This window comes from Patagioenas fasciata, chromosome 1 (genome assembly GCF_037038585.1).
Source record: "Patagioenas fasciata isolate bPatFas1 chromosome 1, bPatFas1.hap1, whole genome shotgun sequence".
Classification (NCBI taxonomy): domain Eukaryota; kingdom Metazoa; phylum Chordata; class Aves; order Columbiformes; family Columbidae; genus Patagioenas; species Patagioenas fasciata.
The window spans coordinates 25,798,872-25,826,438 of NC_092520.1; the positions used below are offsets into that span (position 1 = coordinate 25,798,872).

General features: G+C 43.0%; 2 protein-coding genes and 1 long non-coding RNA gene across 7 annotated transcripts in view; 1 reads left to right on the forward strand and 2 right to left on the reverse strand.

Annotated features, from left to right (window-relative positions):
* The window catches only part of STARD13 (StAR related lipid transfer domain containing 13), a 309,147-nt gene that overhangs the window by 123,799 nt on the left and 157,781 nt on the right, over positions 1–27,567 (reverse strand). Inside the window, exon 1 of one of the 5 annotated variants that reach the window (XM_065829847.2) lies at positions 24,655–24,870. The exons of the other annotated variants lie outside the window; for them this stretch is intronic. Within the exon in view, the coding sequence (XP_065685919.2) occupies positions 24,655–24,775 (121 nt within the window). The 5' untranslated portion in view covers positions 24,776–24,870. Of the gene's footprint in view, positions 1–24,654; positions 24,871–27,567 lie in introns of those variants that run through there. 5 annotated transcript variants of the gene reach the window in all.
* The window catches only part of LOC139827249 (uncharacterized), a 343,678-nt gene that overhangs the window by 94,102 nt on the left and 222,009 nt on the right, over positions 1–27,567 (reverse strand). The window lies entirely within an intron of this gene.
* LOC139827250 (uncharacterized) lies at positions 14,088–18,017 on the forward strand. The gene is made up of 3 exons (XR_011737684.1): positions 14,088–15,020; positions 15,961–16,244; positions 16,377–18,017. It is a non-coding gene; the product is annotated as an uncharacterized lncRNA (long non-coding RNA).

Here is a 27,567-nt window from a genome sequence, read left to right on the forward strand (position 1 = left end):
GGCCGAACGGGCTCCTGCCAAAACCCATGAGCAGACAGCAGGGCATGGGCAGGCAGAGAGAAGGCAATGGGCCAGCACAGACCTTGCACAGCTCAGGCACCCTGCTGCCACCTCCCAAATCCCTGCCCCTTCCCAGGAGGCCAACATCAAGCTGCGGGATGGGGAACCAACCACTGCTGGAGTGGCTGCAAGCCCTGGGCAGAAGGGGTTCAACACCCATCCCAGCCCATGGAAGATCCTGACATCTATCTGTGGTGACATTATTGTCTGCGTCCCGTTCTGCAGTCTTGAGGCCAAAAATATGTCACAGCTCTCCTTCATATGACGGAGCTCTCCTCCCATGCCCAGCCTGGAAGAGGTTGCCCACCAGGGCAGGGCTGTGGGGTGGCACTGCCTGGGACCTGCCTGCTCCTGAAGGACAGGGTCAGGTCAGCTTGCAAGGGCAGAGGTAGCCACCTAAATGTGAGGGAGGAAAGGACAGTTGTCTCATACACAAATATTCATTAAAATTTTGCTCTGTGCAAACTCCTTAGGGCATGGATTTATTGAAATACAATCTGTTCTCTTTACACCTTATGGATTTCATTCCTAATCAATGTGGGGCTTCTGCAGTGCTGTAAAATGGAGATATATAATTCCAGGTACCAGAAATTTAAAATTAATGCTCTAAACAGAAAGCCTCCAAGACCTGTTATTACCATCCACAGCATCTGTGAATCCTGCGTTTTCTGTTCCAGATGTGGCTGTATCATCTTCTCCAAGACTCCCAGCAGGGATTTGAAATGCAAGACAAAAGACACAGCACCACCAATATCTGTACTCCCAAATGATGCTGGTTACTGGCAGCCAGGGAGCAGCAATGACCAGCGCAGAGTGGAGGGGCAGGAGAGCCACATAGGTGCAAGCAGAGAGAGCCTGAGCAGGAGGGGATGGTTTTTGTTCCCACCTCAGCTTGCCCCACCCCAGGAAAAGTCAGCATGTCAGTCACTCATTTACTGTCTTTTGAAGAATAAATATCTCAGAGACTCCCAAGTGTCGATGATGTGCATAGTATTTATCCAAACAGACATTACCACCACGCAGTTAAATTCTTATTTGATTAAACTACAGTCCTTTGATCTAATTCTACTTATAAAATGCTATTGCTAGTGGAAAAAGCAATTATTAACATTTCGTAGCACTCTGTTTAAATTTTCATAGGGATTTCTTTTTCTGCTGGAATATGCATTAACTTTTTCAGCTAATGGGATTCTATGTTATTGCTTGCAATATTTCCAAGGACTAGGAAGCAGTTTAACAGAAATGTAATGCTTCAAAAGCCAGCCCAAAGAAACCAAAACAAACCAAGGCAGGAGCCTGAGTAACATGGTGATTCACAAGGAAGGAAGACTTACATGGGAACGAGTCCACTAAGGGCTCAACGACCCCAGTTATGTGCTTGCAACAGGGAGCAAAGCACCAGCCCCTGTGGTGACCCATCCTTCCTGGGTCCCCACCAGAGGGTAAGCGAGGGGCAGAGCTGCCCTCCCGGCTTCCCCAGCAGCACATCTCCGTGGTCAGGAAGGGCAGGGTGAGGAGCCTCCCTTGCAGGGCAATGACTTTCCCTTCCTCCCGAACACAAGGGTCCAAACACAACTTCAGAGCCGAAGGGCTGCTCCCGGCTCGGTGCTGCCGAGCGCTGCCTCTGCCGAGGCTGAATTCTTTGGCTCTGCTCCAGCACTTACACAGAAGTCAAATGAAACAAGAAACAACAAGAGTTAGCTGGTCTCGTGGTGCTCGTTTGAAAGCTCCTGTGCTTGAAGTTGTGCTCGGTGGAGGAAAGAAGTAGTCCTCATTGCATACTTCTAAAATGACTGTCTCCTCATTTGGTGACTGCCTCGACACTCACTGTTTATTTTCAAAAATGCACCATTCAAATAAAGAAACGTCTTTAGCCGTCAATCTTTCAGACAAAAACTCCTACAGAAGCCTAAGCTGTTACATAAGAATGCCAATTAACATTTCAGTCTCAGTCTACAGACTGTTTCTGGAATAGTTGATAGAGCAACATTGAACTTCATGCTAATGCACCTCATAAAAGCACTTCAAGATGAAAGCTTTCCCGTGCATTTTACAAAGGCTGCGGCGGAGCTCCAGCACACACCTGAAATCGTTGCCTGTCACGACAGCAGCACGGCCCAGGCGATGGAAACCCAACCCCATGATCCCACATTTCAACTGATCCACACAGGAATGGAGATACCTTCATAAAAACACAGCTGGAACTGGTAATTTTAAACCTCAGTCAGAAAGGTCTGCACTTACATCTATAGTGGAATAGTGACATGTCACAGCTAGGTAACTAATATGACAAACAGTGATTTGATGGATACCGAAATTTTCTAGAAGATCAGGAAGCTTCACTTAAAGTTTTATTAATAAAGCACAGCACTACTGACACCTGCACAGTGTTTATTAGTATAACTGACAAAGTGAATTCAAGGATGCTTATTCTATATGCATTCATAGGCAGAACTGCAATGCTTGATTTCCTGTTCATTGATTTTTATGTCTCTCTTCCACCTTTTCTCCCTGAAATTGCATTTGGTGTGAGAGGGAAAGAGTAAACTATTTGCAGAAAAAAACTGCCCCAGGGCTACCCATATATACCAAATTATCACAGGCAGTACACGAGCTCTTCTTCCATTTAACTGAGAGCAAGGTGCTGTAATTAGCTGGAGAGAACAGTGCAGTGTAACCTAGAAATGCTAAAATATATCTGATAAGAAACTTTCCACTTACGACCAGCTTTTCTGAGCAAAACAACAGCATGAGTTCCTATGCACTACCTTGGCCTTAGACTGTTACTGACATAGACATGAGGTAATGCTATAGGCAGCGGGGCACTTGAAGGCAAATTGAGATGAACAGCATCTTCCCACTTGTATTCACATATATATGTTTAACAGGATCGCTTACTCATGTCTTATAATTCACTCTTCCTAAATAACTGTGAGACAGGTCCATGATGTCGTACGTGGCGCAGAGTTCTTTGGGCTTGGATTGAACCTGCAGTTCTCACACAGTAATCAGCCACATGATCTTCCCGCCGTGACCCATTTCCCTTTTATTGTTAGTTGCACTTATCTTGTTATATCGCATCTAAAATTAAATGGCAACTTGATGGCTTCTCTTCATTTGAAAGCACTTGGTGCTATGGGAACAACACAGCTTCCTAACCACTGGAGGAGCACAGTTGTTATTAACATTAGTGACACAGAGTTAGAAGAAGCCGGAAACTCTTGTTTTCAAGTCACAGAAAAAAGAAAAAAAATCAGACATCTGCTTTTAACTTGTTGGTCTCTGGATTCCCTTCTGTAACTTTGCAGGTAGGAGAATACTTCAGTTTGCTGGATTATGGCCAAAAATTCAATATTCTATATATGCAAGGTATCTTATATTGGATATTGTAGTCCTATCCAAATATCCTATCCAGACATCTTATATTTCTTACCTGTACCTGCCTGTAAGGATGCCTGCACAGCAGCTCATGTGTTAACAGCAGGCAATTCCTGTTTTCTCAAATTTAGGAAGAAAAGAATGTCATATGTGGGGAGCCCAAAGCTGTGTTTATCATGAGGGTTTCCCTTCATGTGTTTCGAATCCTGTCTCTGGGACGGGTACTTTTAAAAGCAAAAGTTCGTTGCCTGCTGTTCAGGAAAAATGTTTTATGTTTGAACGTAGATGTTTGTTTGAGAGCTGTGCTGGGATTACTGCAGGCTGCAAACTCATTTATATGAGGCATGAAACAACACGGTCTCCAGAGCAGGCAGAAATGTTTCCCTCTGGCTCAGCGGCACCTCAGCCATCTTCCTGAGGCCGTGCTGGGGCTCTGCAACTTGTCTGGGGTTGCCAGGAACTGGACTGGGGCAAAAGGAAAATAGTTTATGTGAGATTTTGACGTGGCTGGGAAGCGGGATGGAAGTGGCTAATAGCTGAACAGCATTACAACAAAGGATCGTTTAACTGGAAAGCCTGATATTGATGTGTTCTGGAGGCAAGTCAGCTGCTATGTCAACTGTCTGATAGTGAGTTTTAAAAGTGAATACTGCTAAGCAGGACTTCTTATGCATGAAAGACAGGCTTACAGAGACCCTTGATAAAGTTCAAACCAGGAGGAGAGGCTTCTGAATAGCACATTATATCCTTCTCCTCTGTTCTGGCATCCCTGTTCCAGCATTAGAAGATTATCCATTTACATTTTAAGAGACATGTTTAGTGGATAGCACCAATACAAAACATACCTCCTGATTACAAAAGCATTAGTGGCCTGGCCAAACCATGGAAGGCAGCTGTAATACAAGTAGAAGATTAGAAATAATATGCAGGCTCAGTACAGCAGTAGTGAGTTTTTGGGCACAAAGAAAAGGGCAGTAACTGCCCTACCTACCAGCCACTGAGGCAAACTTACAGAAATAAGGACACATGCGCAAAGCCAAGACGACAAGGGTAATGGCAAGAAAGCTGAAGTGATTCCTCACAGTAGTCCTTCCACAGAGGAGCTCAGGGATGTCAAATCAACTAAATGAATAGTAACAGATTTGAAAATGGCACCACCAAGATCCTCTACCAAGAGCTTCATAAAGAAACTCAGCTAGCAGGGATAAAAAGGAAAAGGCCACTTGTGGCTTAATGGATGCTTAAAGACAGGAAACAAAAATAGTAATAAATAGTCCATGTTCATAGTGGTGTGAGGTTCCCAGGGGACTCCCATAGGGATTAGCACTGGAATCTATTTTGTCCACTATCCGTACATGATTTTTTTTAAGGAACTGACCGGTGAGGTCACAAAATGTAGTGACACCAAATTAGTCTGGAACTCATAACAGAAATTTGTTGGAAACACTGAAGGTTCTTATGATATTGATTGAGAAGCCATCAAAACTGTAACTTTTGAGTGCTGATCGCATACCGGAGAAAAAACACCTTAAAGGCACACAATGTTGGAATTTACTGTAGCTATTATCACTGGAGAAACAGATCTTGGATAAGTTTATGAAAATCCAATACAAGTGCTTAGTAGGAACAAAAAAAAGGAAAGAGGATTTTAAAAATTTTTAGAAAAGTAATTGAAAGGAAACCAACAAACATTGTTACGCTCTTACAAAGGTCTGCCCACTACTTGTGAATACTGGGGTCTTTTCTTGCAGTGGATGAAGTTGGGAACAGTAAGAGAAATGATCATAGGGCAGGTTTGAAACAAATGAACACAAATATTTCTTCATATTTGCATAGCTGATCCCTGGCAGTCACTGTTAGAAGATGCTGTAGCTGCCAGAAGCTAGAAGAGTTCAGAAAAAGATGGGTGAATTCCTGAAAGAAAAAATCCAGCAAGGGCCATTATGCAAAAAATTCCAGCTTGTGGCTCAGGACCTCCCTGAAGCACATGAACGCAGGTAGGATATATAACATACACAGTATCAGTACATGCTTATCCTAGTGTTGTATTTTTTCCCAAAATAGTTGTGTCTGCCCTCTGGCCGACGCAGGATGCTGGACTGGATGGGGCTGTGGTCTGACCTGGAGTAGCTGGTCTATATTTTTATGTGAGCTAACCAGCCTGCACCCACCCTGTGGACTACATAAAAGTGGGATCATAACAGCACTGCTAGCATATAAATGCATCAAAATAACCGTTCCTGTGGTTTGTGGCTGGAGCCTCCGGAACAGCAAGTATTTCCCTGGAAACCTCTCCATGTCCTCTTGGTACATTTGCTGGTGAAGTGTAAGCTGGTGGTCTGTGGGCCATGGTGACAGGCTCAGAGGATGTGACCTTCCTGTCCCACTCTCCCAGGGGGTTAAAAGGGACCAGGCACGCCTGGCCAGCGAGTAAAGTCTTTTCAAGGAGCTGATTGTTTTGTCCAGTGCCTGGCTGCTAATTTAGGCCTCATGGTCTCACTCCTGTTCTAGTTTTAAACATCACACTTGTTCCTAGTCAAACCACACCAGCATATGAATATAGACTCCACTGGCCTTAGCTGAACTCTTCACAAGCCAAAAATAGCCAGCATCCTGCAGTGTGAAGTTCCTAAAGACAGTGGGTCTCAACAGTACATTAAACAAAAAAAAAAAAAAAAAAAAAAAGTTGAATAATAGAGGTCTAAATAGAGGTCAAAAGGGAGGAAGACATTTCAGCTGGTAGATATCCTCTGCCAAAGCTTTTGGATGGTATTATGACAGGAATGAGCTAAAAGTAGTTTCCATACTCTTTGTGCAATTCTATCTGCTAAATCTATACCCAAGTTCCTAAAACTAAACCCACAGGAACTGTGTAAATACATTTAAGCAGTGGTGGGCTAACACACACCCTAATCTCCCACTCTCACTAACAAAGTGTTTGGATAATGCAGTGATAACATAAGAAAGTGTTTAGATAAACTTAGTTTCTTATGTTACTCAAATACATTGCAAATCCCTACCCAGCCCTACTGCTGGTGTCACTCTGAACCACAGGCAAACATTCCAATCCCAGCTGAAGGTTCATGCCTTCGCAGACTTCATGTGAGGGCTTCACTATTTATTTTCTTTTCAACAGGACTCCAGTACCATGATGATGAAATGGGCAAGAGAAGAAATATTCAGGTTTAGATCTGGTTTTGAGAGAGTTCTTTTTTTCCTCCGTCCGCTAGAGAGAAAACGCCAAAGTTAGATTTTTTAAAAATAAAAAAACCCCAACAAAACAGAACAGAATAGCTCTTGGCAACACTATTTCAAACACGGGAGCCTGGGACTGGTACATGGGAACGTGAAGGTTATTTTGTCCAGAAATTCTCCAGACTCCTTGAAATCAATTAAAATTCATTGCATGATTCACTCTCCGGTCCAGCAAGGCACTCTGGCATGACAGTGACGGCACAGGACTACCTGGTAGTGACTTGCTGTAAGACTTCAAGGAAGCTGTATAACCTCTGTACCAATTTCCTGATTAATAACAGTAATCTTTGCCTTGCTTAGCTACTTTGGTATCTATATATATAGATTAAAAAAAAAATATATATATATAAAATATAATTTTGAAGGCAGATAATTTTCCTTACAAGCAATATCAGTCCACTACAGGCAGACTAACGTATACTGTAACTGCATGAACCAAGGTGAAAAGAAATACCCTTCAAAATGGTCCTATACCTGTAGCGGGTTCCTTCAGATGAGACACATTGCTTAAACTCGCAGGACGCCACAGATTTCCCAATATATTAAATGCATGTTATTGGATCTTATAAATACTGAGCAACACGGATGTAATGTTTGTACATGAGGCTCTACAGAGCAATACACACTAACCGGTCAGTTGGGTCTTGACTCCAGAGCTGGACTGGAGCTCAGCATGCAAGGAAGTACTCTGCAGGGTGCATATAAAGCATTTGGTTGACTAACAGTTAAAATGTCTCCTTTTTTCCCACAACCTCCAAGCCATCACCACCAGGACAGTCATTAGGTACAGCAAAGTCATCTCTTTGCTGGTTACTCAGACAAGTTGGGCTTTTGGGTGACGCGTGGTGGGAGTCTGGGCTACACGGGCTGCAAGTGTTCTCAGGAGGGATGTCCTCTGCAGTGACCCTTTCTACCTCCACCTCTCCTATCTCCCTGACAAAGCAAACTGAATCAAGCCTTGTGGCAGCCAGCACCCCTGCTATAGCACAAAATCACCTGGTCTGACAGATGGCAGTCCCATGCTGGTGCTGCAATGGTGAGTGAGGGCACTGAATCCAGCACAAAGCAAGAGGTCCATCCCCATGGCATCTAGGCATGTGCTTGCCCATGCCCTGGAGAACAGGGTGCACACGACATTTTCTTCCCTTACTCAGATTACCATCTTGCTCACCAAAGAAACAGAGGGAAGGTCCTGCACAGAAAGTAATATGGATGAGCACTGAACTGGGTCACTAGCCCAGCTTTAAGGCTGACCCACCATGCCACTACACACAAGACCAACACACCTGCATGTTTAGCTGGCTGCATAATTTCAGCCATACTGTTGCCTAAATGGATACCACACAAATAAAGAAGCCAAGGGAAATATGGGACATACAGGTATCACTTACCCCTCACCTAAAGCCAGAATTTAGAATAATCTACAACAATTGCTCTGTACAGTGTACTCGTTGCCCTGTATGTGTGAAAGAGAATGCATGACGACCATAACTTTTAATCCCAAATTATTATTTTTTCATATCAGAAGACTTAGGAGTACGAAATGGCTATAATTTTATTTAAAAAACACCACACAAACAAATAAACAAAACCACAAGAACTAAACCAACCAACCAAACACAAAACCAACAATAATCCCTGGCAGACCTTCCACAATAAAACAGCAGTGGAAGAGTTTACAATATGAATAGATATTAATGAATTCAACAAGTCCCTATCCAGGATCTTCTGTCTCCCAGCAATCAAATCAACCGTTCTGTGCACAAGTTAACCTTTCCATTTCTAGACTCTGCATTTCTTTCTTGCATTTATTGTTGTTTTTTTTTTTTTTTTAACTCCTGGGTTGCACTACACTATATAGACCATAAAGCTGATGTATCTAACTGGATAAAGTAATTTTGGTCAACAAGCTGCAGGTGTTCTTATTTTATTTTTTTTCACAGAGTGGAAGCATGCCAAGTAGCAGGAGTCATGCAGAGGAAAGGGCTTTACACAGCTACTTGACAGCCACAATGTTCTTAGCCTGAGAAAGGGCCGGCACCCTCCTCCTGCCCCACCGCTTGCCTTTGCAAAATGCTTCTAGTGTGCATGAAGGACTTCAGAGAGCCTAAAAGCTGCAGCACTGAATTATTCTCCAGCAGACGTTCCCTCCTTCTACCGGCTGCATCAGCTGTCCTGCCTTGGGGCATATTCTCTTTCTCCACCTCTCCCCTCGCTGGCTCTGGACACCTACTCACTCCCATGCACATCTTCCTTCCTCCTCCTGCAACCACTCACCAAGATTTCTTCTCCTTAGCTGATTCCTCCTCTGTTCAAAACAGGCAGACCAAGAGAGCTGGTTGATATGGTCCATACCAGCCCTGAATTTTGTTTTTACTCTCTTGATTCCAGTGTGATGAAAATATTGCCATCTACCCTCTGTTTATCCTGGCACCGTACCAAGTTCCTCTACCAGGCTTTCTCCCTGTCCCACTTTCCGAGTATACAGCTCTCTTTCAAATCAATGCCATGGTGCTCCTCATTTGTTGTTGTCTGCTTAGGGTGTTGCTCCATGTTTATGGAATGTAGTTTTACTGGAAAAATTCCTTGGCCAAAACCTTCAAAAGGAACTACTCATCTTGTGTCGATTTTCCATGACACTTGCAAAGCTTTGACTTTGTGGGAGCATTGGTTTCCTTAATCTGAACACAGGACTTCTTTGAAGTATCTGAAGTTGGGCAACTAAAAATTGCAGAACTGAAGTTGCACCTGACATTTGAAAAAGGTTGGTCCTGTTCATGTTTGCTGATTTTTTTTTTCCTCTGGTTCAATTAGATCTTGACAGGGAAGTGCTGTTCTCCACTATTAGGACATGACATTAAGGCAAAACAGGGTCCTGAAAAAAGTGTCCAGACTATGCTGCTGCGGAGGTCTTTTACTCCAAACCAGAATTTGCTTGTTACCCTATAAGTGCTCAGGATTTGCACTTGTGTAGCTGAGAACAGAACCGGCCTTCGGACTTTGTATGTGCTGTATACTTGGATTAGGAAAACAGTGAACCAGAGATTTGCATATTTCATTCTTCATTTTTCTTCCTTTTATGTCCTGAGGAACTTACGACAAATAATATACTCACTGGTTCTTAATATGCTACCAAACGTAATAAGTTGGATGATAAATTAAAACCAAGTGGAGTCCTGAACGTTTTGCTTTCAAACCACTAGTAAGCCCATATTGCTTTAAAAATAAACTTTGTTCCCACTTTGCTCAGACAAGTGAAAGTTCATGTGACAGGGAGGCAACTCTGGCTGTGACACCTGTGGATGATTTGAAAATAACTTTTTAAAATAGCAATTGTGATGTGAGGGATTACACGTCTCCAGAGGGTTACAAACGGGAAGCAGACTCTGTGTCTCACCAGCTTAGGTGTACCTCAGCTAGGAAGTGCACAGGCACATCGTAAACCTCCCTCTTACTTTGCTCCTAATTGGCAGCCTTGTTAACAACAGCAGCAAAAGCTGTTTACTGAAACCTGGAAGCTAAGAGGTCATACCATAAACTTGTCATGTCCTTATATTCTTTCCTAAGTATCCACAAGGAGCTGTTGTGAAAAACAGGATACCTGAAGCTGACGGGCTTTTGCTCTGACTGAGGACACTGTAATGAGTACAATAAATATTCACAGATCAGATAACTAACCAGTAGTTTGAAAAGTGAACCTTAAAACACACTTTAAAGCATGCAGTATGAAATCTGCAAGGCTGCTGCCCTTTTTGCTTAGCTAAACCAGCCTAGGATCACAAATAAAAGCACACAGCTTCTATGATGATAAATTTGGTATGTGTTTTAAAGACATGTAATTCACAATCTACCTCCCCAGAATAATCTGGAAATGGAAAAACACTTGTGTGAGCTTCAGGTACACTGGCTGGTTACTGCTGGAACACGTAACTATAAGTGGATGCTCAAGTGCCGCTGAAGTCACAGGTGCCTTGTCAGCTCAATCTGCTGCTGTGCTTACTTGAGCAGGTACTTTAGAACAGAGCCTGAGATGCTATAAGCACCAATCTCTAAAACTAAATTTCTGCAACGCACACTGATTTCCATATCAAATGCACTGAGGTGGCAGCTGAGATGGCTTTTTGCCTGCCTGTCACTGATGCAGGCAGGTCTTTAGTGCTGTCACTTGGCAAGGGTTATGGAAAGAAATAAGCACCAACGGAGGGCAATTCATCCCTCTTCTCTCACACACTGATTTCAGGATGACAGGACTTGCCTTCAGAGGTACTTATTCTTGTCCTGACTGTAAAGAACCTCATGTGACTAGCTCAATTCTTTTCAAAGACATCCCTGCTAGACTCACTGCTTTCAAGTCAGGGCAGATGCTCTTCACCCTGTACGTTACTTATACCATGAATCAAGACTGCGGATAGAGCATAACCAAATGCCTGTACTCCAGGGACTAAACGAAAAATAAGTGGGAAAGGAATGAAGATTTCTTTCCTCAAGCGTTTCTGTCAGCCAGTACAGCTCAGCTGACTTGGCTGCTACATTCCCATTTTGAGATCCAGCTTTGATCCGGAGATCAGGTTGAAACTGTGCTTCAAAAGGATTGACGGGTATGTTAGTGGCTGTGCCACACACCTCAGGAAAGCCAGAGTAATGCTGACATGGATTGCATTCACACCTTCATCAGCAAGTTGAGTCTTAGGCTGCTGTTTTTGTCTCTGACATTTCACTAGCAGGGTCTGCAACGAGAAAAACCAAAAACTGCAATGTCCTGAGTAACCTAGGGAAAAATTAAATGGTAACTTTACAGAGACTACTGTATTCCACAAATTCCTGCTGATTATTTCCTACTTACAATGTTATTCCTGACTGTTTCTTCCCCTGAAATTGTGTGGACGTGTTATGTTTTACTCAGGCATCTACTAGCAAAACTGACTGAGAGGACACAACTTCTGGTGCAAAACAATGCCCTCTATTAAAGAAATAAGTCATTAAATAAGAGTGTCCATAAATAGAAAGGATTGTAAAAACAAATAGGGGAAAGCATCTGGTCCGCAACATCTTTGCACAATTTGCAGTAGCTAAATCTGGACCCAATTAATGACCTGTTTATTTTCCAAAATTTCAGTCAAATGCCTTGTCAAAAACTTAATCTGTCTCTGGAGGATGTCTTACTTCCTTCCATATGTTGCTTGATCTGTCACAGTAATAAACTTCTTCCCAGTTTCAAGATCATTAATGATTGCACCAACTGATCCTTTTAACGAAAGAAGGGATAATGGTTCCAGCCCTCTAAAAATCATGAGCCCCCCGTAAGAGAAAGCAACACAAAGGAGTGAAAGAGGGAGCACCCTACATCACAGCCTCTGCTGTGACCTAGAATCCAGAGATTTAAAAAACAACTCGGTGGAGCCTGGTGTTCCTACCTACAATTCAGCCCAGCTGTTTTATAATCCCTCTGAATCTGATAGTTTCTGCAAAATGCTGCCATGCCACGTTTAATGTATATGCCTTGGCTTTGTAACACTTGTCCTGCTGTCCTCGTTGTTCAGTGCGCCTTTGAAAAGAACAGCTTGGGCCATTTTGTAATTACACGTGTTTATGGTTCTCTATAAAAAAACCCAGATGTTTCAGAGTCAATTTTGTTTGGCAGTGTCTTGTCTAACCTAGATTCTGAAATGTATTTGATTTCTATTTGAATCAGACTAGCTATAGTATTCTCTATTTTACTATACATCAGAGATATGGATGTTCTTGTATTGCCCTGTTTCTGATGAACTCATGTGTCCTCCCACGCTGATTCAATAGATGATTTTTTAAAGAATATGCTGTTGGTTTAGAGGTTAAATGTAATAAAACAGATGAGTCCACATGAGTTGGACACTTAACCATTTAAATTTACAAACTATTTTAAGTGTTCTGCTGAATTAAGGCTGTAATCAAATTATCAGTTTTGTTGTGAAATAAAAGCATTTGAGCTGTTAGAGAGAAATATAGAAAGAGCAACTGTAATTACCAAAATACTCATTTGCTGAGCTGATGTAAAGCTATGTGCTTCTGACTCCCTAGGAACTAATGATTCTTTACTTTCAGAAGTGATGGATTGAGTCAAGTCAGGATGATAAAAGCCATCCTCACATCAGAATTCAGAGCATTCCTGCTGATCTTGGAGAAGTTCTCTCTATTTTCCTTGATGTAACTGGCAGAAAAAACCCAACAACGAAGTCCAAATCTTTAACTAAGGAAGCTTTCTCAAGAAAGAAACTGGGCAAAACCCCAAACACCTCACCATGTGGAAGAAATTCAGGTAGAGCTTCAGTGTACGTGTATTTGGTTATGCATGTTAATGGCAATTACTGACATTTTGAAAGCTGACTAATGTCTTTTTGGCTATATAATGTCCCAGTCTGTTCACAGGTAGCTGATGGACTCAAAGCTGTCATGGGGCTTTGAAAATCTCAACTGAGAAAAGTAAGAGAAGACATGGTAAATGTCAGAGAAGTCATAAGTATCAGTTGTCATTTCTACCTTCCTATGATACCAGAAATACAGTCATTTTCAGTAAAATGTCAATGCAACAAATTCAAGTTTAAAAATTGAAGAGAAACAATGTGTGCCATGCATTGGTTTTACCTGAAAGTACATGATCTGAGTCACTAGTTACACTATTACACAGCAGTCCTCTTCCCATCAGTTTTCTCCTATCAGCTCTTCTAGTGCTTGCCCATATTGTATCGCTTTCTTCCATTTCTGCTACTTTATTTAGAGAGCTGTTCTGAAGATGGGCGTTTGCCTTGTCTCAGACAGTGACTTCCACAAATGCAAAATATTGTTTCCTCAAAAAAGCAGTGCCAGCCTTTGCTGAAAATCCTCACTTCACTACATCTATAAAGACATCCCACCCTTTACGACTTTATTTATAATTCAAAACACTTACTGCATCAAGGCATAACTATTCTCCATTAAAAGCACTCCGTCCTAGATTTAAAGTTAATATCGTATGCACACTCAACTCACAGTACTTTAAAGTCACTCACAACTCCTTTGTTTTGTGCCTTAAGATAGACAGAAAGTTCCATGTTTGTTTCTGAAGCAGCACTTGCAAGTTGAGATTTCTGCAAAATATTTGCTAAAAAAGAGTGTGAATAGTTCATGGACTTGTCAGAATCCATCTGTTTGAGTCTATTAATGGGTGCATTCCCAGCTGTGCTCTTTCCAACGTCATAAATAAAACGTTTCTTTCTTACTTACAAATCCAATGGCCAAAATCTCCCTGTAAAATTGATTTATTTAGATAAAATCTGTCCTTATGTTAAAGCAACCTCTCAGCATGAGCAAGACCATGAGATGCCAATCGCGTATTCTTTCAGCAGTCAACTGGCACATAAATGTCTCACAGTCTCAAATAATTTACTATGGCATTATTCTGGACAGAGCATGAAACAGTATATCATTCAGATCAGTATGAGCGGGACTGGGATGGGGAAAGAGAGGTGTATTTCCCAGAGGGATGAGGGGCACGTTGAAAATAACCTAAAACCTGGGACAGATTCACACAGATCTACAAATGACATAAGGTATATTTGAATTATGCTTCTGTGCGGAGGTAATTTCCCTTTAAATTATTTCTATAACAAAGCCAATATTCCAATTCATTGGTTTTTGGGTTTGTTGGTTTTTGGTGTTTTGTTTTGGTGTTTTTGTAGTTGTTGTTTGTTTGTTTGTTTTGTTTTGTTTTCTTAAGTGCTGTGGTACTGAATGACGTGTGAAGGTTCAGTGTCTCCTGCCTCATCACAGCCTGGGACATGAATCTGTTCTCCCCAAAAAACAAGAAGCTGTACATCTTCCCAGAGCACCAGTGCCGTTCTTGCTACTGAAGAAATACTCGTAGATTAAACAATTTTTAGCTAAGCATAAATTTCAGTGGTAGTTATTTTGAAACAGATTAGGATTCAAATTGTTACCACTTAAAAAACCACAATGATCATGAGTTTCAGTTCCACCTCTTCCACTGTACCACAGCATGTTGCTGGATCTGTAAAAATATCTCCGGACACAAAAACTTTGCTATGTACTTACTGTTCAGCAGCAACAGGGAAAAAATCAGTAACTCAATTAAATTATCTGTTGAAATACAGCTCACTCTGATTACTATATACAGCAGAGTGTGTTTTAGTTTTGATTGGCATACTCACTGAAAGCATCTCAGGCTTGTTCACCTTGATGAATTCTGGCCTATTTCTACATTTCCAAGTGTAATAAATAGTCAGCAGTAATCTCAGGACCCTACACTGAAGGATGGCAAGTTGCATCGTCCACACTACAGCAGCGCCCGGCAGGTGAGTGAGGCTACATCTGCACTGTAGAGTTTTGGACTTCATGTGATTACCTTCAGATCCAAACACATATTTTTGGTATATTTTCTTGCTTTAAGTGACCCAAATAATGTAAGAGCTGTGTCACAGCCCCTCAGTCTGGGTGTTTTGAGCATTAAAGCGGGGGCAAGTGTTGCACACCTCTGCATGTAGCATCAGGACAGGTGGAGGTGATTGAGTTTAGTGAGCTAAGTGTGACTTGCATAAATTCTACTGTAATTAAACGTTATTAAGTCCTGCTGCAAAAGCACACAAAAGAAAACTTTAGGGTGGCACTCTGTCCTTGAGGGACTTGATATGCCTTGAATATTTCACTGTCTTAGTAAAATCAGTTATTGTGTCCAGTATTCCGTAATGCCTGTTATGTCCACATGCTAATTGATATTACTGTATGTAAATTACTGCCCTCTACTGGAACAACAGGCAGAGTATTTCACATTAAATTGTTTATCACTTAAATTAACTAAATTGTTTTTTTGAGTTTTGGGGTTTTTGGAACCAAGTGCCATGAACTGCAGATGTTCCTGGTGCCTTCTTGTACCATAGTTACTTGCTGTGCTCATATCAGTATTCATTCAGTCTTTGCTTATTTGCAGTATAAACTGCACCAGGATGGTCTGATTGTCAAAATATTTTCATTTTTCACTGTAAACAGGATGTGCAAAGGAGCTACAGAAATGCAGACTTGTTGTGGATGCTCTAATGTCAGTCAAGGAACTTCCCACACTGTCATACTTTTAAGCCTGTAATAACCAAAATAATCCATCACGAATTCTTTATAATTAAAAATGATATTCCCAAAACTAAATATTCAAGAATTATAATACAGGTATCACTGTTTAAAATCACAAGGTTGGCTTAAAACTAAGACAGTTTACATAATTTTTTGTTTGTTTGTTTTCAGACTCTGAAGTTCACATTTTCAAGCTTTTATTTTCAAACTTGATATTAAAATATGTTTCGGTTGAAGTGAAAGCTGGGTTTCTCAATGAATTGTGATTCAAGGAGATGATATTTAGAAGAATTGTGATACGTAGCAGCACAGGAATTGGTCATGCTATGACAGAAAAGCAGAAGATATCAGGAAGAGCAAGACAGAGCATCTGTCTCACAGTTAATGCAAGAAATACAAAACACAAGAAGACAAACACAAGTCAAACCATGGCTGTGAAATAAGCCCATTGCCTGGTAAGTATTACACAAATCAAGTTGTCAAGTCCTCTAAGTTCTCAGGATCCTTAAAAACAATACAGTATGGGACACTTTTGAAGATACTTTTTCATTCAAACAAACAGCGATGACACAAAATTCACTTTACAGCTTCAGAGACTTCGCTGGTTCCTGAAACTACACACCATGTCCTGCTGTAGCTGGGAAAGCAGAAGAATGTGAGTCCAGTCTCCAGCACCTGAGTCCAGAACTGTCCCATGTTTAGGAATTTGCTGGCCAGCCACCAATAAGGCTGTATTGATGGAAATTATTATGGTGTTCGCGTAGCAGCTAAAAGTTTATTGTGGATATTAATGTTCTATATACATCTTCTGGCATAGTTATTCGTCCTTTGTGTGGGGATGTAAAAAGTGGTCTATAGGATTAAAGTCATACAAATAAATACAAAACATGTAATAGGAAATAACTGAGAAGATACATAATTTAATATGCTATGATTGGTATTAAGAAGCAACCTTGGTACGGCAAAGCGCCATTACAGTTTAATGTCAAATAAATAAGTTTTATATTTATACCAATCTATATGAGCTCCTATATGTCATAGAAAAATATGAGTACCAGTAAACACATCCATATAAATACACAGGAACTTAAACAATATTGTATTACATATTCTGCTCCTGGAAAAACAGTACTAAGATTTGTTTCCAGTATTACGGTCTGCAAACATCAGCAATAATTACAGTGCTTACAGGAATCCTCCATAAAGGCATGGTATAGCATACTGACGAGGTATCAGCCTTCTTCTAGTCACATAAGAAACATCTACAGATGGAAAAAAATGAGGCCATGTATATGTGTGGAGGAATAAGGAGAAATATTTGCCTACTGAAAACTGAAAGAATCTTGCAGATGCTCAAGGAACCACACAAAATCAGCAGAAAAAAAAATATGTTGTACTGTAAAAAGGACCGACATCATAACTTTCTAGAAAAAAAAAAAAAACAAAACTATGACTATTTTATAAAGATTAATGTGTTACTGAAATCAGTGAACAGCCATGCTCCAGAAAGGAGATCTATCACAAACCTCTTCCAAATAGCTATCAAACAGAAGCTGACTGATTCAGGTGGCATCCAGTCCTACTACCAGCACTGATTTCCCATTTTATCAACAGAGTTTTATATCTCATAATGTTAGGAAATTACGTAAGTAAAAGTGAATTTCTCTTAGGAAAATAATCTCTGATATAGCTTTCTTTGATGGAAGTAGGACTTGTTAAAATATAGAATTTATCTATTAAATGTAAAACCAGAGGATGAATGTCATTTTCACCCCCAAATCTCTGCTGCGCCTCCACAGTCACTCCAAATCTTACGTGGCAAAAGGCAGTGGAGCCATGGGTGTGGGTATGAGAAAATTACATCTTTCTCTGGACTTTGCAACAGTGGGGAGTCCTCCGTTACCCCCCTCCACAGTCTCATGCTGATACAGAAATACTTGGCAGGTCAAGCATATTGGTATTTTTGTAATTGTATTTCTGGAATTAACTTCTTGTTCCTGAGGGTCATGAGAACCCAGCAGCAGCAGAACTAACAATGGTGGTATTTTGCCACCATTGCGCCCTATTCAAACCACTGGTCTTCAGGGAGTGTCTAGGGAAGGAGATGGAAATTACTGAACACTGACATAATGTGCATGCAAAGAAGAGCATCTACATAATATAAATAAATTCTCTTAAAAACTGGTACTATCATGAATACAGAATATGTAGCGTGATTAATAAAATGTATGAGATCAATAACTACTTTTCTGGCTATTGTATTTTCTTTAGGACTGATACAAGAGCAGAAAATTTCCTGGCATGTCTGACCAAATGAATAACTCATAAGTCACTTTCTTTCTCCCCTGAAGCACTCCATCCTGAATAAAGAACATCTTTCATAACTTTTATTCTTGACAAAGGACAGTCTTTTCCCACTGATGAGGTCGGGTTGGGGGGAGTTTACACATATACATCTTACATGAGTATCAGCATCTTGTACTCTCCAGTGCACTGGTGGGGACACAGACGGCAACATCTCTACTTTGCTTCTAAAAAGATATGTGCATGCTTTTAAAACAGAACATAAAAGAATACCCCCCAAACTGCCCACAACAAATAGCAGATTTTCCACACACATCTCCCACACTCTTTAATGAAAACTGACCTGGCAAAATAATTTTATTAAAAAATCCACTATTTTCTTGAACGGCTTCAATTAGATTAACCTGACACATTTGCACTGTACACAAAAGGGGTTTACTTAAGAAGAAATTTTATCTGAAAACTAAAAACTATGAGGCAACTATGCATCCGATGCTTCTTTAATTAGGCTCCAGAAACACGGCTGGTCTTGCCTCCATACAGTCCTGACAGAAAACTGTGCATAGATCGCTATAGTTCTGGTTGTGACCACTATTTAATACTTTTCCATATTCCCCAGGATCAACAGATCAGCAGGTGCCAGGGAGCACCATGTCATCAGAGGTGCAATTGCAAACTTAGGCTTGCTCATGAGCACCCAGTAAAATCACAATAAACCACAAACCAACTACAAGTTACTTTTGAGAGGAGAAGGAGTGTCGCTTTTTGCCAAACACTGAATGCAGCAATTACTTTCTGCTGGAGAAATTATCCTCCATCTTCTACCCCACTTCAACTAATATTCAGTTTCATCTCTGACATAAATGCATTTCAGTCACATTTGAAGATATATTTGTAGCTCCAAATTAATGTACAAGGTCTTCCTGAACAGTTGAGGATACCCAAGACTAAGTCTTCTACACCTTTCTATTTAAAGATCTTCATTTTGGTTTCTTTAAACTAAAGTTTCCTTTTAATCATGAGCCTGCCTCATGCTCTTGCTTCAATTTTTGGTGCTGCAGGTCAGCTATTTCTAAGATAAAATTAGTCCATAGTATGTTGTCCCACTGTACTTTTTTCATGCTGCTTGACTGAGAAACTAGTGCTTCATCCTTTGAAACAGAACCTGTAACCTCACAACAAAGGTTCAAGAGTCATTCTAGCATTGATCTCTGAAAAAACACTGGAGACTTGGTGGAAAACCTGCCCCCAAACTCCATTTACCCAGAATATGAACAAGCCCAAAACAGGGTGGGAGCAGCTAAGATCCTCCCCCAAAATCATATCAGGCAGTTTACAACATGATCACTGTATTGCAAATCCTGCAATCTGAAATATGGAAATAAAAAAAGTTACTCTAAGTCAAACCAACAACTAAGAGGTGTGACAAATTCACAGAATGTGCTGAGCTAGAAGGGACCCACAAGGATCATCAAGTCAAACTTCTGTCCCTCCATATGACAACCCCACAGTTCACACCATGTGTCTGAGGGTGCTGTCCAGTCTCTTCTTGAACACTGTCAGGCTTGGGGCTGTTAAACCTCCCACTGTTCCAGTGCTTCACCACCCTATGGGTGAAGAACCTTTTTCTAACATCTAACCTAAACCTCCCATGGCACATCTTCCTGCCATTCCCTTGAGTTCTGCCACTGGTTGCCAGAGAAATCGACGCCTGTCCCTCCTCCTCCCCTGTAGACCATTATGAGGTCTCCTCTTAGTCTTCTCTACTCCAGGCTGAACAAACCAAGTGACTTTAGCCACTCCTCATATGGCTTCCTCTCAAAACCCTTCACCAACTTTGTAGCCCTCTTCTGGACACTCTCTAGTAGCTTAATATCCTTTTAACCCTCAAGTCCTGAGTCTAAGTAATTTATGAAGACACTGAAGAGCGCTGTCCCTAAGATGGATCCCTGTGGAACCCGCTAGTGACTGGTCACCAGCCATAACCCCATTTACTAGAACCCTTTGAGCCCGGCCCATCAGCCAATTGCACCCACTGCATTGTGTGTTTATCCAGCTGTATCCTGGACATCTTGTCCAGGAGGATACTGTGAGAGACAGTATCAAAGGCTTTACTGAAATCCAAAAAGACCACATCCACAGACAGTTGCTCCTGGAGAGCTCTGCAGCAAAGAAGGGGCTGGGACAGTGCTCAGGGGTACCCTGTCCTGTACTGCAGTCGCAGTCAGACACTAGAGAAGACGTCAATGAAGAGATAAGAGAAATTGTACCCGAAAAGCTAGAAGAGACTAAATGACAATACAATCTCATCAAGAACGCAGAACATACAAAGTACTGTGGGACACGAAGATCAGGTGGGAAGAAATTTGGCAAAAGAGCTGAGAATGCATTTACACATCAGACACAGCAGTGGTAGCTTCACAGAGCAGAAACCCCAATGGCAATCTGTGGATTGCGAAACCACAGCTAAAAGCTAAACCTAGGAAAATAGAGACAAAACTTTCTATTATTAGAAGAATGTTAGGGTCACAAAGTCAAGTGTTCAAACTTCAGGAAGTCTCAGAATTGAAGTCACCTATTAAATCCTAACTCAACCCTCCTCCCATTAGGCACTATGACAAAGTCTTTACCTCATCTGCACATGCATTTCCCTAGGATCCTGTCTGATGATGGACAACGACCTAATCGTGTATCAGAGTCACGTACCCAACTAAGCGAGCTGCTGCAGGACTCCTCCACATCTCTCACAGATCCTGGAAGGCATGCAGGAAAGGGTGGGAGACAGCACACAGGAAAAATCGTGTTTCTGAGACTACACAAAGTAAATGGCGCCCCTGAAGTTCTATCCATCTCTGTCTGGATTTCAGCAAGTCACTTGAAACAAAATCTGATCAGATCGCCAGGGACTGCAAGTTACTCATTCCCCGGGTGCAGTACAATCAGATCCCGGAGGCTTTTTTGCATGAGTGCTGTGCAATAGAAGCCACCGAGAGCCATAATTTGGATATTAAAATAGAGAATTCAAGTTCCAACACTCAGAGTTATTGATACTCCTGACTTCAACCTCATTGTGCCTCTGATTCCTATCTGTATGACAGGAACAACCTAACCTTACAGCTTCCAGGAACACAATTAAAACATTAATGGTACCAAGTATGCAAGACTCAGTACTCCTAAGCACCGTGTTCATGAGCACTTGAGGGAATTTCTAATTCTGTGCTCAGTCTAGGATTTGAGAAGGCTGCAGTACAGCAGGCTCCAGGTTAACAGATTCAGCAATGGGGGGCATTCCTTTGTACACTGAATGAGACAGAAAAGCTCTGTGCAAAAAAGGGGTATGTGATCATGTCATTAAAAGACAATCCTACACTGTGAGGAGGCTGCACAACAAGGCAGCAAGAGGCGTCCTTACCTCTGGTGTCTCCTGACTCCGAAGTACTGAGCTTCAAAGCTTATATATATTCTTTGTGATTATTTTTTTTTTAGTATGTAGTAAAATATAGTATATAGAAAATATATTATACAGAATGTAGAATTTATATATATATATACATACAGTATATAGTATATAGAATGACACATAGAGGGTGGCACTTTTCAGCTATATGCAAAGGATGCTAAAACTATAACTTTTTGTGGGTTTTTTGTTGTGTACTGGGTGATCATGATTTGACCAGAGATCTCAGATTCACCTTAGGGTCATCACTTTTAAAGAGTCTGTTAAATACTTTAGCCAAATTCTTAAAGCAATGGTTACACTAACAGCATAGTGGTTCAGAATCACATTAAACCAAAAGTACTTCATGTAACTTTTCAGACAAATAGGTTCTCACTCCAACAAGGCAGCTAAAATTCCGGTTCATTTCTCAATCAGTTTGTGAATTCCAACTTTAACCATAAGCATAGTGGGAACATAAACAGTTTAAACTACCTCTGCAAAAATTATGAAAAGCATAGGGAAACTAAGGCTGGCATTTGTGGCACTCATTGTTTAAAAAACAAATCCCAGCCAGTGAATCAGAAAGAGTGACTAAGAGCTGCTGGGCACCATAGTTCTGTCCTGAATAAGAGACAGTGCGGAGCAGCCCTGTCCCAGGAACACACCAGGAGCTGGGCTGCTGCTCGCCACCTCTGCTGTAAAGGGCGAGGGAGGAGGGAAGGAGCACACTGGGGCAGTCTTTTCACACACAGCTTACTTTCGACAGCAACCCAGCCACGCTGTCTGCCTCTTTGAGAGCAGCCAAACCATGGTTTCAGCTCTCTTTTTGCTCCAGCCAAGGTTTAGCTCCTTGCTGCAGCTCACACACTGCTGCCCAGCTGTGCATTGCTGACATCTGCCCCTGCACACCAACACTGGGGCAGAAACTCTTCCCAGGGAGTGCTGGGGAAAGCCCTGAGCAACCTGCCCAGCTTCCAGTGCTGACCCTGCTTTCAGCCAGAGGCTGCACTAGAGACCTTCCACAGTCTCATCCAACCCCAATGATTATATAGCTTTTATGAATTAAACTGTCTTGTGCTTACTGTCTTTACAGGTATATGTTGGGCAACTGGTGTCTGAAACCTTAACAAATAGATAAAAAAGTAAAATAGGCTAAACAAGTCTGCAAAGCTGTTATCACAATGACAATTTAATCACAAGTCTTTATTTGGCTTGATGGTTGGAATATGACAGCACACAGATGGTTAAATCTGCATTTTATTTTGATTATTGCTCTTAAACACTAGTTACCGGTTATTAATACACTGCTGCCCTGATTGTCAGTCAAGGTTGAACCACAATGTCAACTTTGAGAAAAACAAGGGAACTTGTACAACTATCTACCTTACTGGGATGGAGAACAAACTGGTCTGGTAACCAGCGAATAATGACACATTTAGACCAGTTTAAATTTCCTGCCTTCTCATTAACGAAAGCTGAAGGAAGAGGCATAGGGATATGCACTGAAGCTACAGGGGCTAGAGGGAAAATAAATATAAAAACAAGAACAAAAATCCAAGAGACATGAAAGCATTTGAACAAGAGAGCATCTCCGGAATCAACAGATGTTATTTGTACACATTTTGTTATGTTGTCAGATAATTCATTTAATTAAAGGTTATGTGTATCAGTTTCTCACTGAATAGCACTTAAATTATGGCAGTGCATAAACCCAGGACATTAGTATTCTATCCACCTTAAATAAAAAGTCTGACTCCATCAATTTTAATACTCAGTTGCCTTAAGAAGTTGGCTACAGCTTCATGGCAGTCTGCCCAGGTCCTTTGCTCCATCAAGCAATAGCTGTCTTTGACCAAAAAGAAAAAAATAGCCAACAATATCCTTGCTGAATGTCTGCTGGCATCTGCTATTAATATAGGAATAAGTAGATTACATGTAAAGACATTAATATTTTGGGTAACAATAACACTACAAAATTAGCTCATTTAGTAATTCATTACTGAAGCTACCCACTTTAGATGAGTTTTTCAAAAAAATTACCATGCAATTTTTATCTGTTATTTTATGTTCATAAGAACTAATGTGCTGTAGACACAGTTTAGACATGCATATTATACACTATTTACCTCTATATGATACAATACCAGCATGTCACAGTGCCCTAGGCAAGGTCACCAAAGTCCTAACAATGCTGTAGGATGTGACAGAAAAATCCAGCTTTACAAATTAGCCTTCATTATACATGATTCTGCTCATAAATCTTGATGTATTGTTTTCCAGCATAATAACTTGCAAGTACCCTCTAGATCTTTTAATTCATGAAGTATTTTACAAATACAAATCAGCAGTATGTTTGCATGCATAAAGCAAATGTGCTGCTGCGACAGCAGTGCTCTAAATGTGACCTGACCTACTGTAGCAGCTGCCTTGCTCTGTGTCCTTCTGGCCTCCACCTGGGGATGGTAAGACTGCAGGAGCCTGGTTTTACAGAGCAGTTAGGTGACCTAAAGCTACAAAAGTGCCTGAAATGAAACAAACCGTTTTTCTTTGGGAGTTGCAATCCTCCTCATATGCAAATCCTATCAAGGAACCAAACTGGACCCATAAATGACTTAGCAAACTTAGAAAACACACAAGCAGGTGAGTCTGCTTCCCGGAGGCAAAGTCAACTCTTCCGATTTCTGAGATGCTCAAAAGGTGCCTCCGACGTGGGGCTACCCCAGGTTTAGCCCTGAGTGCGGCTGTTTGTGGCACCATCCCCTCCGTACCCTCCAGGACTCGGGCAGGTGCTGTCTGCACGGGGCTGGGGTGGTTCTGATCTGTCTGCACCCCGGATCGCGCCTTGCAGCCCGACCTGCCCGGCCACTGCCAGCGGCACCCGTGCCGACAGCCGAGGCGGTGCTCGGGAGCTCCCCGTCCCGCCCCGGCTGCAGCCCCGAGGTCTCGCGCTCCGGCGCGGCGGAGGCAGCGGGGCAGGTGCCCCCCAGGCGCCCCGGCTGCACCCCCGGGGCGTCCCCTCGCAGCAGGGAGCTCTCTGCGCCGCCGGGGCCGGGACGTCCCCCGGGCTGTCTCCTCAGGCGGCCGCAGGCAGGTAGCGGCAGCCGCGGCGCGGCGGGACTGACCTGCAAGCCGCCGCTCCCGGACGTTCCTCCAGAGCAAGTCCCAGGCTTTGGCGGTGGAGTCCCGCAGCTGCTCGCTCAGCGATCTCCGGAGCTGTGCCTTGGCGGGGCGGTGCTGGCTCATCCTCGGCAGCTCCGCATGCTGCCCCGGGCAGCCCCGCTCAGTGCCGGCGGCCGCTCCCCTCGCCGGGGACGGGCGGCGGCGGCCACATGGGGCCGCGGGGCAGCCTCGCCGCGCCGCAGTCCGCGTCACCGCCGCTCCGGGCGGGCGGCCCCTTCACCTGAGCGCCGCCCGGCACGCCGCCCGCCCCCGTCCCGGCCCCCGGGGCAGCAGCGTTGCCGCCGGCCTCCCCCAGCGCCCCGTCCCGCGCCCGGCGCCTCGCCGCCCTTCTCCCTCTTTCCCTCCCTCCGTGCCTCAGCCCCTGCGGGATCCGGCCGCCCCCGCCCTCCGGGACCCCGCGCCCCTCGGGCTCAGGCAGCACCAGCAGCCCCGGGCCACCGAAGGCCTCGCGGTCCCGCGCCTAAATTTCGTGCCCCAGCTTGTGCCTGTGACCCTTCATTTGGGAACGGTCCGGCCGAGCGCTCCCCGGCCACCCCCGCTGCCCGCCTCGGCTCGCTCGGGACCAGCGGCGCCGGCCCGGCTTCGTGCTCCTGGACAGCGACCGGGACCCTTCGCCGCCACGGCAGCCCCGGCGCCCCGCTCTGGGGAGCCCCGCTGCAAAGAGCCGGCGTCTGCTGCTCCAGGGCCAGGTCACCCACCACGAGGTGACAGAAAACGTGGCTTGCAGCGGACTGCCCTTTTCTCGGGAAGCTGTCATAGGTGCTTCACCCACGCCGCAACTTTTGCCAAAAGAAAACTGTTTTTTCTGAGGTCTCTGTTTATCAACTTTCCAACCAAGCTCAAGCCACAGTCCTCGCAACACAGCCTCTCCCACTTCTTTCCCACTTTCATCTTCCTCATTTACCTTCCACCTCCCTGCATCATCTCTTCTTCTCCAACAAGCTCTTCCACCCCTAAAAGATTTCAAAATTACTTGCCACTTTTGCATACTTTTACAAACTAAAAAGAATCACGACTCCTCCATCCGTAGAGGAGCCAGTGAGCAACATCAGGGCTCTTATGCTGTTTAGGAAACCAATCTTGGGTCTCTGCTTCCCCTGTGATTCGGGAAATACTGTTGCAACAGTGGCCCCTTCCCTATCCTAACCACCTGTGGAACCGATGGTTCCCAGCAAGACTGGCAGCAGAGAGGCCGGTAGCTGAGAAAGACAACAGGGGTTTCATTCCATTTAGTCACAAACCATTACTTATTGCTTACTCTTTTTGCAGAGTATCCATGATGTGCAATGAAGAGCCTCCTGAAAGTGAGTGCCATGCCCAGTAGAAGGGGACCTGGGGGTGTTGATTGACAGCCAGCTGAACATGAGCCAGCAGTGTCTCAGGTGGCCAAAAAGTCCAACAGCATCCTGGCTTGTATCGGGAATAGTGTGGCCAGCAGGATTAGAGAAGTGATTGTGCCACTGCACTTGTCACTGGTGATGCCCCACCCTGAATCCTGTGTTCAGTTTTGGGCCCCTCATCATAAGAAGGACATTGAAATACTAGAGAGGGTGCAGAGAAGGGCGATGAAGCTGGGGAAGGGGCTGGAGCACAAGTCTGATGAGGAGCAGCTGAGGGAACTGGGGCTGTTCAGCCTGGAGAAAAGGAGGCTGAGGGGAGACCTTATCGCTGTCTACAACTGCCTGAAAGGAGGCTGTAGCATGGAGGGTGTTGGTCTCTTCTCCCAAGTAGCAAGGGATAGGACAAGAGGAAATGGCCTCAAGTTGCACCAGAGGAGGTTTAGATTGGATATTAGGAAAAAAATTATTTACAGAAAGGGCTGTCAGGCATTGGAACAGGCTGCCCAGGGAAGTGGTGGAATCACCATACCTGAAGGTGTGTAAAAGGTGTTTAGACAAGGTTCTTAGGAACATGGTTTAGTGCCAGAGTTAGGTTAGGTTATGGTTGGACCGGATGATCCTGAGGGTCTCTTCCAACTGAAACAATTCTATGATTCTATGAAACAGCTGAATACCCTGGTAAAGCAGTCATGTTAAATATTATCAAGTTATATATATCAATATCTATTTTTTTGATGTATCAAGATATACATATGTCTATTTGATGTATTATAGCTGGTAGTAGCAGTTACAATAAAAGCTGTGATACACAACCTGCTTTAAGAAAGGTATGCGTTAGGAATCATTCACAGGTCAAAGATGTTTCTCTTCCTCTTAGGATGGCAGAAAGCATGACTAAGGTAAAGTTTGATATATATTGGCAGTTGGACTAGCTGTCCTTTAAAGGTCCCTTCTAACCCAAACTATTCTATAATTCTATGACATCCTTATCTTGTTTAAATTAAAACTGTAGCTGCAATGCCAGCAATACCCATACAGCCTAAAAGCAAGCAAACAGATGTATTCCATTTTACCACCAGTTTTAATAACATGTTCTGCTTATTCTCTGATGTTAATTTCCTTTCCATTGTCCGTGTTCTTAAAAGGTTCATCTTAAGCTACTCTATCTGATATAGGGGAAATGATGTGCTTGCCCCAGAACTTGTGAAGATCATATGTCACTCTTTCTCCTGCAATTCCAGCTATGGTGTCCTCCAAATGACTGGACAAACCCTCAGGAGAAAAGGAACACCTTCCAGGGACAGATGCATCCAACACCTGGAAGGGGGACAGCATAATTACGTAAATACTCCCACATCTCATGATCCAGAGCAAACACCTGCTGATGCTAATGGGAGAAGATTACAGCTCCTACAATCAGCTCCTCTGCCCTGTAAATCTGCCTCTGACCTCTTCCTCACTATTTAATCCCCTACCAACACAGCCATTATTGGTACATAAGACTTACAATGCTTG